Consider the following 18324-nt stretch of genomic DNA (forward strand, 5'->3'; position numbering starts at 1 on the left):
CTCTCTTTTCCAGACAGACACATGTGCTTTCTCCTGAGGGGGCTGGTATATCTGCTACCCTGTGGAGACTATTGCTCCTACAGTCCAAAGCAGACAGGGCCTCTCTGAACAACAAAGATTCACACTCACCTGGCCAGACATGTGTTTTCTGCTGCCTGAATAGAGCTGTCCTGTCCTCTCACTCACTTCCCCAGACAGGTGCTTTCTTACTACTTGCATGGAGCTGTCCTTTCACTCACCTGGCCATACAGACTACCTGCATGGAGCTATCCTCTCACTCACCTGGCTAGACAGGTGCTCTCTTACTACCTGCATGGAGCTGTCCTCTCACTCATCTGGCCAGACAGGTGCTCTCTTACTACCTGCATGGAGCTGTCCTATCACTCGCGTGGCCAGATAGACTACCTGCACGGAGCTGTCCTCTCACTCACCTGGCCAGACAGGTGCTCTTTTACTACTTGCATGGAGCTGTCCTCTCACTTACTTCCCCAGACAGGTGCTCTCTTACTACTTGCACGGAGCTGACCTTTAACTCACCTGGCCATACAGACTACCTGCATGGAGCTATCCTCTCACTCACCTGGCTAGACAGGTGCTCTCTTACTACCTGCATGGAGCTGTCCTCTCACTCATCTGGCCAGACAGGTGCTCTCTTACTACCTGCATGGAGCTGTCCTATCACTCGCGTGGCCAGATAGACTACCTTCACGGAGATGTCCTTTCACTCACCTTGCCAGACAGATACCTGCACAGAGCTGTCCTCTCACTCACCTGGCCAGACATACTATCAGCATGGAGCTGTCCTCTCACTCGCCTGGCCAGATAGGTGCTCTCTTATTACCTGCATGGAGATGTCCTCTCACTCACCTTGCCAGACAGGTGCTCTCTTACTACATGCACAGAGCTGTCCTCTCACTCACCTTGCCAGACCGACTACCTGCATGGAGCTGTCCTCTCACTCACCTGGCCAGACAGACTACCTGTACGGAGCAGTCCTCTCGCTCTCCTGGGCAGACAGACACCTGCACGGAGCTGTCCTCTCACCCACCCACCCAGACAGACTACCTGCATGGAGTTGTCCTCTAACTCACCTGGCCAGACAGGTGCTCTCTTATTACCTGCATGGAGATGTCCTCTTACTATCCTGGCCAGACAGGTGCTCTATTACTACATGCACAAAGCTGTCCTCTCACTCGCCTTGCCAGACAGACTACCTGCATGGAGCTGTCCTCTCACTCACCTGGCCAGACAGACTACCTGTACGGAGCAGTCCTCTCACTCTTCTGACCAGACAGACTACCTGCATGGAGCTGTCCTCTAACTCACCTGGCCAGACAGGTGCTCTATTACTACCTGCACAGAGCTTTCCTCTCACTCACCTGGTTAGACAGGTGCTCACTTACTACCTGCATGGACTGTCCTCTCACTCACCTGGCCAGACAGGTGCTCTCTTCCTACATGCACGGAGCTGTCCTGTCACTCACCTGGCCAGACAGATGCGATCTGAAAAAAGCTTCTCATTCACCTGGCAAGACAGGTGCTCTCTTAATACCTGCCTAGAGATGTCCTCTTACTCACATGGCCAGACATTTGCTCACTATAATAATGAAGCTGTTCTCTCACTCACTTAGTGAGACAGGTGCTCTTTTACAACCTGCACGGAGCTGTCCTCTCACTCACCTGGCCAGACAGGTACTCTCTTACTACCTGCACATCATTGTCCTCTCACTCACCTGGCCAGACGTGCTCTCATACTACCTGTATGGAGCTGTCTTCTCACTCACCTAGTGAGACAGGTGCTATTTTACTACCTGCACGAAGCTGTCCCCTCACTCACCTGGCCAGACAGACACATTCACGGAGCTGTCCTCTCACTCGCCTAGCCAGGTAGACTACCTGCATGGAGCTGTCCTCTCACTCGCCTGGCCAGACAGACTACCTGCATGGAGCTGTCCTCTCACTCGCCTGGCCAGACAGACTATCTGTATGGAGCTGTCCTCTCACTCACCTGGCCAGATAGATGCTCTCTTACTACCTACACGGAGCTGTCCTCTAACTCAGCTGGCCAGGTGCTCTCTTACTACCTGCACAGAGCTGTCCTCTCACTCACCTGGCCAGACAGACACCTGCACGGAGCTGTTCTCTTACTCGTCTAGCCAGACAGACTACCTGCATGGAGCTGTCCTCTCACTTGCCTGGCCAGACAGACTATCTGTATGGAGCTGTCCTCTCACTCACCTGGCCAGATAGATGCTCTCTTACTACCTGCACAGAGCTGTCCTCTCACTCACCTGGCCAGACAGACACCTGCACGGAGCTGTTCTCTTACTCGTCTAGCCAGACAGACTACCTGCATGGATCTGTCCTCTCACTTGCCTGGCCAGACAGACTACCTGCATGGAGCTGTCCTCTCACTCGCCTGGCCAGACAGACTATCTGTATGGAGCTGTCCTCTCACTCACCTGGCCAGACAGACTACCTGCATGGAGCTGTCCTCTCACTCGCCTGGCCAGACAGACTATCTGTATGGAGCTGCCCTCTCACTCACCTGGCCAGATAGATGCTCTCTTACTACCTACACGGAGCTGTCCTCTAACTCAGCTGGCCAGGTGCTCTCTTACTACCTGCACAGAGCTGTCCTCTCACTCACCTGGCCAGACAGACACCTGCACGGAGCTGTTCTCTTACTCGTCTAGCCAGACAGACTACCTGCATGGAGCTGTCCTCTCACTTGCCTGGCCAGACAGACTATCTGTATGGAGCTGTCCTCTCACTCACCTGGCCAGATAGATGCTCTCTTACTACCTGCACAGAGCTGTCCTCTCACTCACCTGGCCAGACAGACACCTGCACGAAGCTGTTCTCTTACTCGTCTAGCCAGACAGACTATCTGCATGGAGCTGTCCTCTCACTCACCTAGCCAGAGAGGTGCTTCCTTACTACCTGCACAGAGCTGTCCTCTCATTCACCTGGCCAGACAGGTGCTCTCTTCCTACCTGCACAGAGCTGTCCTAACACTCACCCGGCCAGACAGGTGCTATCTGAACAAAGCTTCTCATTTACCTGGCAAGATATATGTTCTCGTACTATCTGCATGGAGCTGCCCTCTCCCTCACCTAGTGACGCAGGTGTTCTTTTACTACCTGCAGAGAGCTGTCCTCTCACTCACCTGGCCAGACAGACTATCTGCATGGAGCTGTCCTCTTACTCACATGGCCAGACATGTACTCTCATACTATCTGCATGGAGCTGTCCTCTCACTCACCTAGTGAGACAGGTGCTCTTTTACCACCTGCACAGAGCTGTCCTCTCACACACCTGGTCAGACTGGTGCTCTCTTGCCACCTGCACAGAGCTGTCCTCTTACTCACCTGACCAAACAGACTATCTGCATGGTGCTGTCTTCTCACTTGCCTGGCCAGACAGGTGCTCTCATACTATCTGCATGGAGCTGTCCGCCCACTCACCTAGTGAGACAGGTGCTCTTTTGCTACCTGCCTGAAGCTGTCCTCTCACTCACCTGGCCAGACAGGGGCTCTTTTACAACCTGAACAGAGCTGTCCTCTCACTCACCTGGCCATACAGACTATATGCATGGAGCTGTCCTCTTACTCACATGGCCAGACATGTACTCTCATACTATCTGCATGGAGCTGTCCTCTCACTCACCTAGTGAGACAGGTGCTCTTTTGCTACCTGCCGGAAGCTGTCCTCTCACTCACCTGGCCAGACAGGGGCTCTTTTACAACATGAACAGAGCTGTCCTCTCACCCACATGGCCAAACAGACTACCTGAATGTAGCTATCCTCTCACACGCCTGGCCAGACAGGTGCTGTCCTACTATCTGTATAGAGCTGTCCTCTCACTCACCTGGCCAGACAGGTGCTCTCTTACTAGCTGCAAGGAGATGCCTTCTCACTCAACTGACCTGACAGGTGCTCTCTGAACAAAGCTTCTCACTCACCTGGCCAGACCGGTGCTCTCTTACTACCTGCATAGAACTATCTTCTCTCTCACATGACCTGACAGGTGCTCTCTGACTACCTGCATGGAGCTGTCCTCTCACTCACCTGGCCAGACAGGTGCTCTCTTACTACCTGCCGGGAGATGTCCTCTCACTCACCTATGCTAATCAAATGAGAAAGGATCACTCGTCCTGTACAACCTTAGGTATGCAGGAAGAACGGGGGGTGTCCCAATTTAAAAGACCCTCATGCACGTGATGGGTATGATGGTATCTTAGCGGTATATCTTGTTTCTCAGCTATCTAATCACATGTGTGCATAATCATCAGGTCGATCAGGTTATGCAGCCTCCACCAGGAGGTTCTTACCCAAGGTTGATGCAGTAGTGAGCCAGTGATAAGGGGTATTAAAAGGCCCGGAAAACCAGATAGAGGAATGTTTTATTGGATCTGGGTTCGGGTCTGGTAAACTCTGATTTAGTGCATCTCGTGAACCTGGTTATGAGTAGTAGGTGCACTCAGAGTATCGAAGTCATATATAGTGGGGGGAAACATTTAAAAATTGGTCGACTTGGTTCTGCCTCGATCGCCTTGATTAGGACTTACGGGCATTCATCAGGACCGTTAAGTGAGTAACGTGAAATAAGGATATAGATAATGTGCTTAAAAAGTGATAGGAAATAGGGATGTTAACCTGTTTCTCTGTATTGGAGGTCTCAGTGTACCTCGCGCGTATATCTCACGCGCTCCAGTCGGGTGGCCAAGCTTCAGGAGGACTATTGCGTCCGTTCCTGGCGTCCTCTGTGTACGTGCTGCTCTCGCCAACCCGGAAACTCACTCACCAAGCCAGACAAGTGCTATCTGAACAAAGCTTCTCACTCACTTGACCAAACAATGCTCTCTTACTACCTGGATAGAGCTAGACAAACAGGCACATTCGACTTGCCAGACAGGTAGTTACGACTTAACTAACCCAGACAGACAGGTGATCTCACTGAACTGTACAAAATATGCTTGTGCTGAGGTGGCTTACAGGTACTGAGGATGACATGAACTGCTAGCAGCTCTCAGGGACTTACACATACTGGTGTTCAGACATACCTGGATAGACAGTGTTGTCTCATATACTTGCATAGATAGTTACTCCCACTCACCTAGAGAGGCAGGTGTTCTTCCTCACCTGAACAAACAGGCGCTTTCATTTATGTGGTGAGACAGATGTTCAGGTCAGTGTGCAGACAAAATATCGATTTCTAACTAAAGAAATATCGAGTCCTAAATATCGTGAATCAGAAATATCGATAGCAAGAATATCGTGATCAAGAATATTGATTTGAAGATAAGAAATATAGCGTTTAAAAAACTAAAGACGCCATTAATATCGTTTGTAAAAATCTAGCTGTTTAAAATATCAATTTTATAATTAGTGTTATGTATTTTAGTATATATTTTAAATGTACGTGATGTACTTTTTTTGTATAAGTATTGTTTATGTGTTTTAATGTATGTGTTAAATTTTCACTAGTTATCCATTTTATTTTAATTAAATGTTGCGTTTTTTTAGTTCAGTTGTGTGGTGTGGATTAATAGAGGAAAAGGTTGGAAAGTAATTTAATTATAATAAATTAATGATATTTTTTATTTATTAATATTTATTTATTTGAGATTTTATAGTGTTAATTGTGGGAAGTAAATGTATTTTTCAATAATTAATAATTAGTTGTTAGTTAATCATAATTAATTAATTGACAACTAAACATGGAAATTGTGTAATTAATTTTAGGTGTGGGTTGCGGGGTTTCAATTTTTATGTGTTTTAATTTGTTTTTTAATTAATAATATTTATTTATTTGATAATTAATTATGTTAATTACGGAAGTACATTTTATTTTTAATTTAGATGTGGGTTGTGAATTGTGTGGTATTATAGGGTAGGATGTAAATTAAATAAATGTATGTAATAATTTTTTTGTTTATAAATCATTTCTAATTAAAAATATTTGTTTGAAAAATATTTTTATATTTTATTTAATATAATATTTGTGGGTATTTGTGATATGTCTTTAACATTATCATATATTTTTAACGTTTTTAATATCAAATATATTTGTATTTTAATTTTTAACATATTTATATCTTTTTTAATTTATTTTGTTTTTTAAATATTTTGCTGTTGTTGGTATTTTGTTTGTTTTTAAATTTGAATTGACTGGAGTGGGAGTCCTACTTTTTATCCCTCCACGATCCAACACTTTCCCTACTGTTACACTCACTGGAGTGGGAATAGCAATTTTTACCCCTTGCTATCCAATACTTTCCCTACCGTTGCACTCATTGGAGTGGGATTAGTAATTTTATCTCTCCGCTATCCAACACCTTCAGTATTGTTGCACTCATTGGAGTGGGAATAGTAATTTTTGCCCCTCCGCTATCCAACACTTTCCCTACTGTTGCACTTACTTTAGTAGGAATAGTGTATGTTATCCCTCCGCTATCCAATACCTTCCCAACTGTTGCACTCACTGGAGTGGGAATAGTAATTTTTACCCCGCCGCTATCCAACACTTTCCCTACTCTTGCATTGACTGGAGTGGGAAATTTAAGTTGAAATATTTTAAAATAGTTTAATGTTTTAATAAATAGTAGAATGTTTTTTAACATAAATTTGATGTTATTGGTATATGTATATTTATATTTATTTCTTACATTTTTATGTATTTTTAAAATTATAAAATAAATGAAAATAATAGTTTATGAATTGTTTTACAGTAAATATATATAATAATTATTATATATGTGTGTTTAACTTTTTAGTATTTTTATTTGCTATATTTGTTAACATGTATATTAAATCTATTTCTTTTTTTAAATGAATTTTATTATTTAATATTTATTATTTTATTATTTTATTATGTATATACATATAAAATATTGATGACAAATATAGATGTACAAAATATCGCTCTATATACATATATAAATATATATATATGTATATATATTTATATATGTATATAGAGCGATATTTTGTACATCTATATTTATGTCATCAATATTTTTTTTCTTGATATTTTTGTACTTACAATTATAAAAATAGAATGTCGATATTGTTGTATAGGGATGTTTTGGATGTCAATGTTTTGTCAGTGAACCCGGGGCTCAAAAGGCACTTTCATTTATGTGGTGAGACAGATGCTCTGGCCTGTGTAGACTGGGGCTCAACAGTTGCTTTCACTTATGTAGGGAGACAGATGATCTTTTCAGAATAGACTAGGGCTCAATGGCTGCTTTATTGTTGAGACAGATACTCCTGTCAGTATAGACTGGGGCTAAACAGGCGCTTAGGTCTGTGTAGATTCTAGGCTCAACAGATGCTTTCTTTTATGTGGCAAGACAGATGCTCTGGTTGGTATAGACGGGGGCCCAGCAAGGGCTTTCATTTATGTGGCGAGACAGATGCTCTGGTCAGTGTAGAGTCTGCGCTCAACAGGTGCTTTCATTTATATGGCTAGACAGATGTTCTGGTCAGTGTACATTCTGGGCTAAACAGGCGCTTTCATTTATGTGGCAAAACAGATGCTCTGGTCTGTGTAGACTGAATATCAACAGGCACTTTCACTAATGTGTTGAGACAGATTCTCTGGTAACTACAGATGGTGGCTCAGCTGGGAAGACTTTGATTTATGTGGTGAGACAGACCCTCTGGTCTGTGTAGACTGGGGCTCAACAGCTGCTTTCACTTATGTGGTAAGACATATGTTCTGGTCAATACAGACTAGGGCTCAACACGCATTTTCATTCATGTGGCAAGACAGATGCTCTGGTCAGTGTAAACTGGGGCTCAACAGGTGCTTTCACTTATGTGATGAGGCAGATGTTCTGGTCAAAACAAACAAGGGTTCAACAGGTGCTTTCATTTATGTGGTGAGACAGATATTCTGGTCAGTGTAGAATGGGGCTTAACAGGGGCTCTCATTTATGTGGTGAGACAGATGCTCTGGTCAGTGTAGACTGGGGCGCAACAGCAGCTTTCATTTATGTGGCAAGACAGATGCTCTAGTTGGTATAGACTGGGGCCCAGCAAGGGATATCATTCAAGTGGTGAGACAGATGCTCTGGTCAGTGTATATTCTGGGCTCAACAGGCACTTTCATCTATGTGGCAAAACAGATGCCCTGGTCAGTGTAGACAGGGGCTCAACAGGCCCTTTCACTAATGTGTTGAGACAGATTCTCTGGTCACTACAGATGGTGGCTCAATGGGCACTTTGATTTATGTGGTGAGACAGACCCTCTGGTCTGGGTAGACTGAGGCTCAACAGCTGCTTTCACTTATATGGTAAGACAGGTGTTCTGGTCAATACAGACCAGGGCTCAACACGCATTTTCATTCATGTGGCAAGACAGATGCTCTGGTCAGTGTAGACTGGGGCTCAACAGGTGCTTTCACTTATGTGATGAGGCACATGTTCTGGTCAAAACAGACAAGAGTTCAAAAGGTGCTTTCATTTATGTGGTGAGACAGATATTCTGGTCAGTGTAGAATGGGGCCTAACAGGGGCTCTCATTTATGTGGTGACACAGATGCTCTGGTCAGTGTAGACTGGGGCTCAACAGCAGCTTCCATTTATGTGGCAAGACAGATGCTCTAGTTGGTATAGACTGGGGCCCAGCAAGGGATATCATTCAAGTGGTGAGACAGATGCTCTGGTCAGTGTAGATTCTGGGCTCAACAGGCACTTTCATCTATGTGGCAAAACAGATGCTCTGGTCAGTGTAGACAGGGGCTCAACAGGCACTTTCACTAATGTGTTGAGACAGATTCTCTGGTCACTACAGATGGTGGCTCAGCGGGCACTTTGATTTATGTAGTGAGACAGACCCTCTGGTCTGGGTAGACTGGGGCTCAACAGGTGCTTTAACGTATGTAGTAAGACAGATGTTATGGTCAATACAGACTAAGGCTCAACAGTCGTTTTCATTTATGTGGTGAGACAGACCCTCTGGTCTGTGTGGTGCTTTCACTTATGTGCTGAGACAGATGTTCTGGTCAATACAGACGAGGGCTCGACAGGCACTTTCATTTATCATTTATGTGGTGAGACAGATGCTCTGGTCAGTGTAGGCTTGAGCTCAACAGGCGCATTCATTTATGTGTTGAAACTGATCCCCCAGTCAGTATGGACTGGAGCGCAACAGGTTCTTTCATTTATTTTGTGAGACGGATGCTCTGGTCAATGTAGACTGGGCTAAGTAGGCACTCTCATTTATGTGGCGAGCCAGATGCTCAGGTCTGTATAGACTGTGGCTCAACAGGCGCTCTCATTTATGAGGTGAACCAGATGCTCAGGTCTGTATAGACTGTGGCTCAACAGGCGCTCTCATTTATAAGGTGAACCAGATGTTCTGGTCTGTATAAACTGTGGCTCAACAGGCGCTCTCATTTATGAGGTGAACCAGATGTTCTGGTCTGTATAAACTGTGGCTCAACAGGCGCTCACATTTATAAGGTGAACCAGATTCTCTGGTCTATATAAACTGAGTCTCAACAGGCGCTCACATTTATGAGGTGAACCAGATGCTCTGGTCAGTATAGACTGGGGCTCAACAGGTGCTTTCATTTATGTGGCAAGACAGATGCTCTTGACAGTGTAGATTTGGGACTCCATAGGCACTCTCATTTATGTGGCGAGCCAGATGCTCTGGTCAGTACAAACTGGGGCTCAACAGGCGTTTTCATTAATGTGGGAAGGCAGATGCTCTGGTTAGTGTAGACATTGGCTCAACGTGGGCTTTCCTTTATGTGGCAAGACAGATACTCTGGTCAGTAAAACTGGGGCTGCCGCTGAACAGGCGCTCTCATTTATGTGGTGAGACAGATTCTCTGGTCACTCCAGACGGGCTTTCCCCTCCCTGGGCTAAAATGTGTGCTTACCAGCGGGGACAGGCGTGTGCTCCCTGTTGGCCATGAAACAAGTCCCACTTACCTGGTAATGCAGCTGATCGCACCAAGCTAGGCAGACCACTGCCGTCCTTGACTTAGCAAGGCTGGTCTCCCACACAGACAAGTGACCCTAGGAACCTACAGGACCATGTGCTGCTCTCAGTGTCCTGGAGGACAGGTCCCCACCCACCTGCACAGACAGGGCTGGCCCCTCTAACACTCTGCCCTGCAGCCCTCTGTCCTCACTCTCACTATGGGCTCTTCATGCTTCCTGGGCCTCATCTCCAGCTCACATGAGACACCCATGAGCTCTCACCCCAGAGATCCGGAAGACGCAGATGAAGACTTCACACTCGCTTTACGAGACATGGTTCCTGTTTTTGACAACTGCGAGCTGGAGTCCTGCGGGTAAGAAAGAGATTCTGTGAGTACGAGACACGGCATGAGTAACCACAACCAGTGAAAGAGCAAGAAGCCTGCCAAGAAAGGGAGATATACTGTCGACAACTTGAGTGAGGAAATACGAACTGAGAAATGCAACGGAGAGAAACAGAGGAGAATGAAGCATAAACAAGGGTGTTACAAGAGGAAGGAGAGCGAAGAGGAGAATAAGAGAGATTGTAAGGTAAACAGGAAAGGAAAACTTGAGAGAGGCATATAAAGGAGGAAAACGAATTGAGTGGTCATAAAAAATAGGAAACACTAAATGTAGCCATTGGAAAAAGTAGTCATCCAACTACAGGGTTATCTCAAAAACACTTGTCTGCTCCGTGATAATCTGTTTATAAATATCCTGGAGCGCCGAGAGGAAGCAATCGATGTATTGGTCAGCGGAAGTGCGTCAGTGAAAGTGACGCCTCGTGTCTCTAGCTCCCGCTTTGTTTTTCTAAGCAGCCTTACACTGTCGAGCATCAAGCCCTACTCTCGCAGCTTCCTAACAAAGGTCGTGGGGTTCAGTGCGCTTCTTTCACTCTAATCGCCACAAGCAATAGAACATCAGACCGCAGCAATCACCTGAGTTGTGCCCTCTCCCAGCATCCTCAGCCTTTGCAGGTAGCCTGTCAGAGTATCCACCACAACCCCTTAATCAGAAGCGAACAGAGCGCCAGTGTCGCAAAGTTCTGTCTGAAAAGCTCTACAGTTGAGGACTTAATCGGGACTGCTTTGTTCTCGCCCAAGCCTGGCTGTAGGCGAACCCCTCAAACAGGGCACAATTAAAAACAAAATAATTCCCATCTCCAGCGTTACTAGGCAACCTCCAGTAGTTTAAGAAGGCCCTGCTACATGAAGCTGGGCAGATTCGCGAGTCTCTCCCTGAATCGGGTCTGTTGGCGTGTTTGCGCTTCTTTTCCTTAGTGTCTCGTCACTTCCGGTCGTATCTCCCTCTATTTCCAAGCCTCAAACACTTTCTGTAGCCCTGTTTCACGCTGCTTAAGGGCCTTTCCTTGCTCTCACATTCTACTTTCTCTTGGCACCGCAGTGCCACTCATGCGTGCTTTCTTCTGCTCCCTCGTGATTCGAAGACAACAGTAAATAGTGCTAAACATTTCCATTCCAGTCCAGTCCCGTCAAAAACGCGCACCCACCCAGAGGCACGCTTCTAATGCTCTCCCCACTCTTTCTCACCCAGCCCCCCTTTCATGCATCCGCGTCCTCTTTCACTCTCCTTGATTCTCAAGCAGGGTTTTTTTGGGTGCAGGGTGTTCTTCCAAACACATGGCCATGGTGATAATGGTGAAGGCTGGTTGAAAGGACAGGTGTGTATGGTGTGTCTGCTCTATGCTATGTTGTGTTATCTTATTGTATGTTATGTTATGCTATGTTAAGTCATGTCATCTTATGTTATGTCATCCCCTTCTGTACAGCACACAACGACAATCAACCATTTATATTACATCCCAGCGCTTTCTGTAGTCAAAAATGTTCGCCTGCTAGAGGCAAGCATAACATACTTCCCAAACTTTGCATGTGTGCTAAATTGCACGGACACATCCATAGTGGGAAAATAATTCAAGCCTAGTTTTTGCACTGGAAGGTTCCTTTCCAGTATAAAACCAACGCTTCACAGAACACACAAGCCGTTGCACTACAATGCCAGCGCTGAGAGGAAAAACATAGCTTGTGTAGCTAAGGCAATGATTTGCACTCTCTCTTTAAATCAAAGAAGCACAGCTAGTTTGGGCCTTCTGGCAAGTGATGTTTTTGTTCTTAATATGTCTACCCTTAGAATAATGCAAATAGATGAGCATAATATTTGCCTGTGTATCTGTGTAATAAAGTCAGGCCTACAATATAATAATTCATAAACACGCGATATTGGGTGCCAGAGGACATATTCTTGCAATTCCCTCTTCCGACCACTAGAGAGAGCTGCTTACACACCGATATGAAATCACTCTTTAATCTCCCTGTGTTCAAACAATTTGTACTGTAAACTCGTTCTCATATAAAGCGCTTCACTGCCTTTTGGCCAGGCCCACGCTATATAAAACAGAAACATAAAAATCCTTAGATAATTGCTGTAGCACTCCAGGTCACATATTCCCCACCCCATAGTGCTTGGAGCAGTGGTCTTCAAACTTGTTAATGCTGGCTGCTCCCCCACAGTGAAAAAATAAAACGAACCAGGCATCTCTCAGAATTTGTCACAATTTTTCTATTAAATTTGCGATGTTTAAATTGGTCTCGACTTATTTAAACACAAGACATATTTAAACATTGTAGTTCAATTATGTTACTGTTTAAAAAAATGCAAACAAAAGCATGAATGCCCAACATTTCAGGCAGGCCTTACTAATGTGTAAAGGTATTTACAGTGTGATTATTAGAAATCAGGGTAGGGGTTTGAAGAATATTTGAGACCCTTCCTTTTGACACATACTCCCAGCAAGGATATAAATGACAACATAAGTTAGTGATTGCCCATTACAGAGCAGATTACTGCTACTCTTTTCACCCCAGGCCCCCTGCTTAAAAGAAAGCACTGCTCTCAGCATAATGCTTCTTCTGGCCAGAGCCTGGCACCCCCCTGGATCACTTGAGGCCCCCATAGGGGCCAGTCCCACGGTTTGAAGACCTCTTGAGTTGAGAGAGGAGGCAGGATGCAAGAAGAGGCCCAGGGAGGTCTCCAGTATTGAAGCACGTAGGCTTTGGCGCAGTCAGCGTCAGAGGGCATACCCCGAAACCTGTAGATACAGATATCTTATAAAGTTAGGAGAAGGCTAAAGGGGCCAACAATATAAAAAATAAGCCTGTGATTAAAGTGACTTGTTAGAGAGCATACTACAATGCATAAAAGTCCTGCAATCTCATGTCTGTCTATTCATCCTTCTCCGAGTCGAGTGAGCACACCTTTCTCATTCACCTCAGGGTGGGCTCCAGTGTCATGCAACGGTCCAGTAATATAAAGCAGTACGCTCATGCTTCTGTGCATCAAGCGCATGCAGCGGGGGCCCATGCCATGCACAGGTTTGGTGAGCTCACGACTGGCCATTCTTCTGTGCCTCTTTCTCCTTTGCAGTGGTCTGGGTGGGACACCACGCAGTGTTTTAAATGAGCAGGTCGTGTCCGGTACTGAGTACGAGCACTTCTTTCATTTGAAAGGGAGAGTACCTGCACTTCTTACCAATGCTACAATGAGGGACGTAGCTGGGTCACGAAGATTGGAGGGGTGTAAGCTTCAGATTACCCAACAATCACTCTGGCATATCTTGTTAAAAATTCATTATGAGAAGCACAACATGAAGTGGGTTTAAGAGGCAGTGGAAAGAGAGAAGAGTGCAGATTGTTGGGAGTACTTCATGCACAATTGTATTCAAACTAACCGAGTTTTAAGGCAAGGACACGAAAAAGAATGTGTGTTTGTGTGTTTTTTGCCTGTGTGTGCATGTAAAAATTCACGGTGAAATTCGACAGACACCTCACTATAACTTATTTTTTTTTTAGTTCAACAAGATTTTATTGAGAGAAATAAGGATCCAAATAATAGCAGTCAAAATACAAAAAGGTGATACACTCCAATATGAGTAGAACGTGAAAAACCAAACATGGATATCATTTGATCAGTAACTCAATTATATGTAAATAAAATTAGAAAGAAGGGAATCAATATGAAGTTACTAATATAAGTCAATAATGGGTATATCGTGCAGAACGTGGAACATATCAGCCTCTGAGATGAGGGAGGGGGCAGGGGAAGAAACAAGAGCAAAAGGAGGAAGGAAGGAAAGAAAGGAAAAAATAGCAGTAGACAGAAATAACGGGATGAGAGGACAGGAAAGAGGGAGAAAGAGAGAAGGAATCCCACAGGAATAGCCCAATGTAACGTAACTAGCAGACCAAACATTAAGTAGACAAACCAACAGGAAATCGAGGGATTACACCTTGCGAGGAGAGGTCCATGTATTCATCCAATGATGCCCAAATCCCACTTGAAATGGAAGGCGATAGGTGTGCTAGATCTACTGAGGTGTGAGCACTGCGTAAGAAGGAAACCCATGCCCACCACGTATGGTAAGAGACTGATGAGAAAGATTTCCAATCCATAAGGATAACCTTTACCGCAATAGATAACAGAAGATCTAACAGCTGTAATTGTAACAAATCAAGGGGAAGGGGCGTAGGAGCAGCCCAGGGACCTAATATAACTAGAGGAAAAGAGAGCTGGAGCTGAATGTCAAAGATAAGAGATAAATGTTGCTGAATAAGGTCCCAAAAAGGTTTAAGTAAGGAACAATTATAGAACATATGAGGGAAATCCCCCGCCTCCAGGCCACAACTCCAACAGAGATCATCTTCTTTAAGGTTGAGAGAATGAAGACGTACAGGTGTCCAGTGGAGTAAGTTAATCGAGAAAAACTTGGACTGTATTAGGGAAGGAGCTATTTTGTTACGAAGCGCAAATTTGCTAATGGATTGCCAAGCTTCAGATGATAAATGATCTGTAATATTGTGATCAAAATGACGCATCCATTTTTGTTGTGCAACCGTCTGGTCAGGAAGCGAAGTAGAAGATAAAAACTTATATATGTGGGAGGCAACATGACCAGCTTTGAGCCAAATACAAAATAGCGAGATGGTAGGGGAGGAGGGGTGAAGACGAGTTTTTGAGATGGCAACCTTGATTTTAAGAACGGTATAGAAGTCTAGATTAGTTAGAGAGTGTTTGAGCGCTAAGGTAGAAAAAGGTAAGGGCTCCCCAGAGTCACTATACAGATGTTGTACAAGAGAGACACCTTTCGTAGCCCAATATGACATGAGGGTGGGAGTGATATTAAGTTTAATTTTGGAATTACGCCAAATGGAAGACCATCTAGTTTTGTGCAGAGGAAATGCCAGCTTCCTGTCTACTCTCTTAATTGCGGAAATTGTATCAATAATTATAGAGCGGGAAAACAGAATGTGCAAAGTGGAAGTAGTACAGAGAGAGGCAATTGGTAGAGGTGCAGCTAAGTCCTGTTCTATGAGTAGCCATAAAGGAATATGATGGGATGGGGGAGAAAACCATAAGGCCCCCTGAGAGGCCAAGAAAGCCGTCTGGTATTTTTCCCAATCCGGAAAATTACAACCCCCCATATCACAGGGTCTACGTAAATATTTATATGCTAATCGAGCGCGTTTACCATTCCAAAGAAATTTGGCGGTGATCCCATCGATTTCCCGAAAAAAAGAGTCGGATAATTTCATCGGAATCATGGATGAGACAAAATTAATAATCGGCGTGATCATCATTTTTAGGGTTTGTAGGCGACCCCACCACGAAATATGTTTCGGAGACCATGTATCCAGAAGACGACGAACCTTAGTAAGAGTTTGAGATTCATTATAGGCAACCGTGGTATGTAGCGTGGAACAGAAATAGATGCCTAGATATTTGAGATGGGTAGATTGCCACTTAAAGCCAGCCGAACCCATATGAGCAGGGAAACAGTAGGCATTTAAAGGGAACATTTCTGTCTTATCTCTGTTTAGAGTGTATCCGGATACTTTAGAGAACAAAGAAATGGTGTCAGAGATAGCAGGGATGGCCAACGCTATATCATCTGAGAAAATGAGAACATCGTCAGCGTAGGCAGCGGTTTTAAGACAATGAGGGCCAAAGGAAAATCCTTTGATATCAGGATGTAAATCAATCAGCCGAAGGAGAGGATCAATAGATAACAGAAACAAGAGAGGGGATAAGGGACACCCTTGCCTCGTGCCCTGGCAAAGATTAAAAGAAGAGGAAGTAGCACCATTAACCCTAATGTTAGCTTTAGGTTGGGAGTATAGAGACATTACCATGTTAATAAAAGAGTCTCCGAGGTTATGTGCACATAAGACAGCTCGAAGGAAAGGCCAAGAGACCTTATCGAAGGCCTTTTCCGCATCGAGGGCTAAGGCCGCGGCAGGTAATTGGGATCGCTTAGCCGCTCCAATAATATGACAGAAAGTGCGGATATTGTCTCTTGCCAGTCTACCCTTAACAAATCCAGTTTGGGAGGGATGGACTAGATTAGGAATAAAAGATTCTAGACGTTTAGCCAAGATTTTAGCAAAAATCTTCGCTTCCATATTAAGAAGCGAAATAGGGCGGAAATTCTTAGGATCTGAATGATCCTTACCTTCTTTCGGGATCACTACTATTGTGGCATCAGCAGCTGTACCAGAAACAGAACCATTACGAATGAAAGTGTCAAAGACAGCTTGTAGCTTAGGAACAAGTAGCGGAAGAAAGGTTTTATAAAATAAGATCGGGTATCCGTCTGGACCAGGAGCTTTCCCCGAGCGGGTGGCCTTGATAGCAGCCGCTATTTCCTCCGGTGAGATAGGAACATTCAGAGTAGAGCGATCTCCTTCTGAGATTGATTGAATCGGAATTGATTTTAAAAAGTCTTGGCACTTGTCAAAAGAAGCCTGGTTAGAGGGGGTGTATAATTTGTTATAGAAATCGCGAAAGACTTCAAGAATTTCCTCAGTTTGGAATTTGGTAGAGCCAGTGTGGTCTTTAATAGAAGAGATCTGGGAGGACTTATAGGAAGAATCTTGGAATTTTAGCGTGGCAGCCAAGAGTTTCCCAGCGCGATTCTTTAAAAGTAACTTCTTGGACTTTTGCGCCTGGAAGCCGATATGAGCTCTTTTAGTGACAATAGTATTATATTTGTATTTTAGGAGCTTAATTTGTTGTAGGATAGTCGGGTCTTTAGTATGTCTAAAGGAGGCCTCCAGAGTTTTGATGTTAGAAGATAAGTCAGTAAGTTCCCTCTTAATCGCCAAGTTGCGTTTGGACATGCATGCTATAACTTGGCCCCGAAAAGTACACTTAAAAGAGTCCCATAGAGTTATTGGAGAAGATACCGAGTCCTCATTTTCACGGAAAAAAGTGTTTATGTCCGTGGAGAATTTATCCACTTGATCAGAGTCATGTAACACTTCCGTATTAAGTCTCCAGGAACGACCACGCGGTTTCGGCGTAAAGGACGTAAGCGTAAAAGTGACCGCAGCATGATCGGAAATGACAATGGGATGAATCAGCGGAGAGGAAGAGGCTGAGACAAGAGAGGAGTGAACCAGGAGATAATCAATACGAGAGAATGAGGAATGAGGGGAAGAAAAGAAAGAAAAGTCACTGCCAGTGGGATTATGGAGACGCCAAATATCATGTAATTGAGCAGTGGAACACATGTTAATCATCTGTTTATGTGCTTTAGGTGGACGAAACTGGAATGCAGAGTTCCTGTCTAATAAAGGGTCCATTGGTAAGTTAAAATCGCCACCAACAATGAGATTGCCAGCATGAGGGGTGTCATGCAATTTTTTAGAAATGGATTTCCAAAAGGCTGGATTATCCACATTCGGGGCATATATATTCATAACAAACAAGTCATGTTGTCCATCCGACAATTTAGATAGAAGCCAGCGACCCTCAGAATCATGCTCAGAAGAGATGATTGATAATCCTGAATTCCTTGAAACTAACATAAGCACCCCATTGCGTTTACCAGAAGCATCAGAACAAGACACATCCGACACCCATTCTTTCTTTAAAAATAAAGCTTCTCTACTGGTAATTTTAGATTCTTGAAAGAGGACTAAGTCTGCCGAGAGCGATTTACAGTAATCCAGGATTTTAGATCGTTTTACTGGATGATTTAATCCCTTAACATTAAGGGATAATACATTTAAACCTGGCATGGAACAAAGGGGGATACAAACGGAGACAGCATTGATGACAAACAAAGAACGGGGTGCAAACAAACAGTGGACCAGCTATTAAGCAAAATAGATGTTACGGGAGCAACCATGTGGGAGAACCAGGAAAAAAGAAAGGCCAGAAGAGAAGAAAGACAAGAAGAGAAAAAGAGAAGAAGCAGAGGGGGAGGTCTAAAAGAGACCCACATCATGCAAGGGAGAACGTGGAAAGGGCGAGTAGGGGAAC

The 18324-nt window shown here is 44.5% G+C and overlaps 1 protein-coding gene across 2 annotated transcripts in view; it reads right to left on the reverse strand.

Moving 5' to 3' along the window:
• ABI3 (ABI family member 3) overlaps positions 1–18324 on the reverse strand; it is a 356535-nt gene that overhangs the window by 211437 nt on the left and 126774 nt on the right. For both annotated transcript variants that reach the window (XR_015296055.1, XM_086923998.1), the window contains exon 4: positions 10225–10310. Coding sequence is in view for 1 of the 2 variants with exons in the window: in XM_086923998.1 (XP_086780124.1) it covers positions 10225–10310 (86 nt within the window). In the remaining variant the exon portion in view is untranslated. The remainder of the gene's footprint in view (positions 1–10224; positions 10311–18324) is intronic.

This window comes from Lissotriton vulgaris, chromosome 5 (genome assembly GCF_964263255.1).
Source record: "Lissotriton vulgaris chromosome 5, aLisVul1.2, whole genome shotgun sequence".
In the NCBI taxonomy this organism is placed as follows: Eukaryota; Metazoa; Chordata; class Amphibia; order Caudata; family Salamandridae; genus Lissotriton; species Lissotriton vulgaris.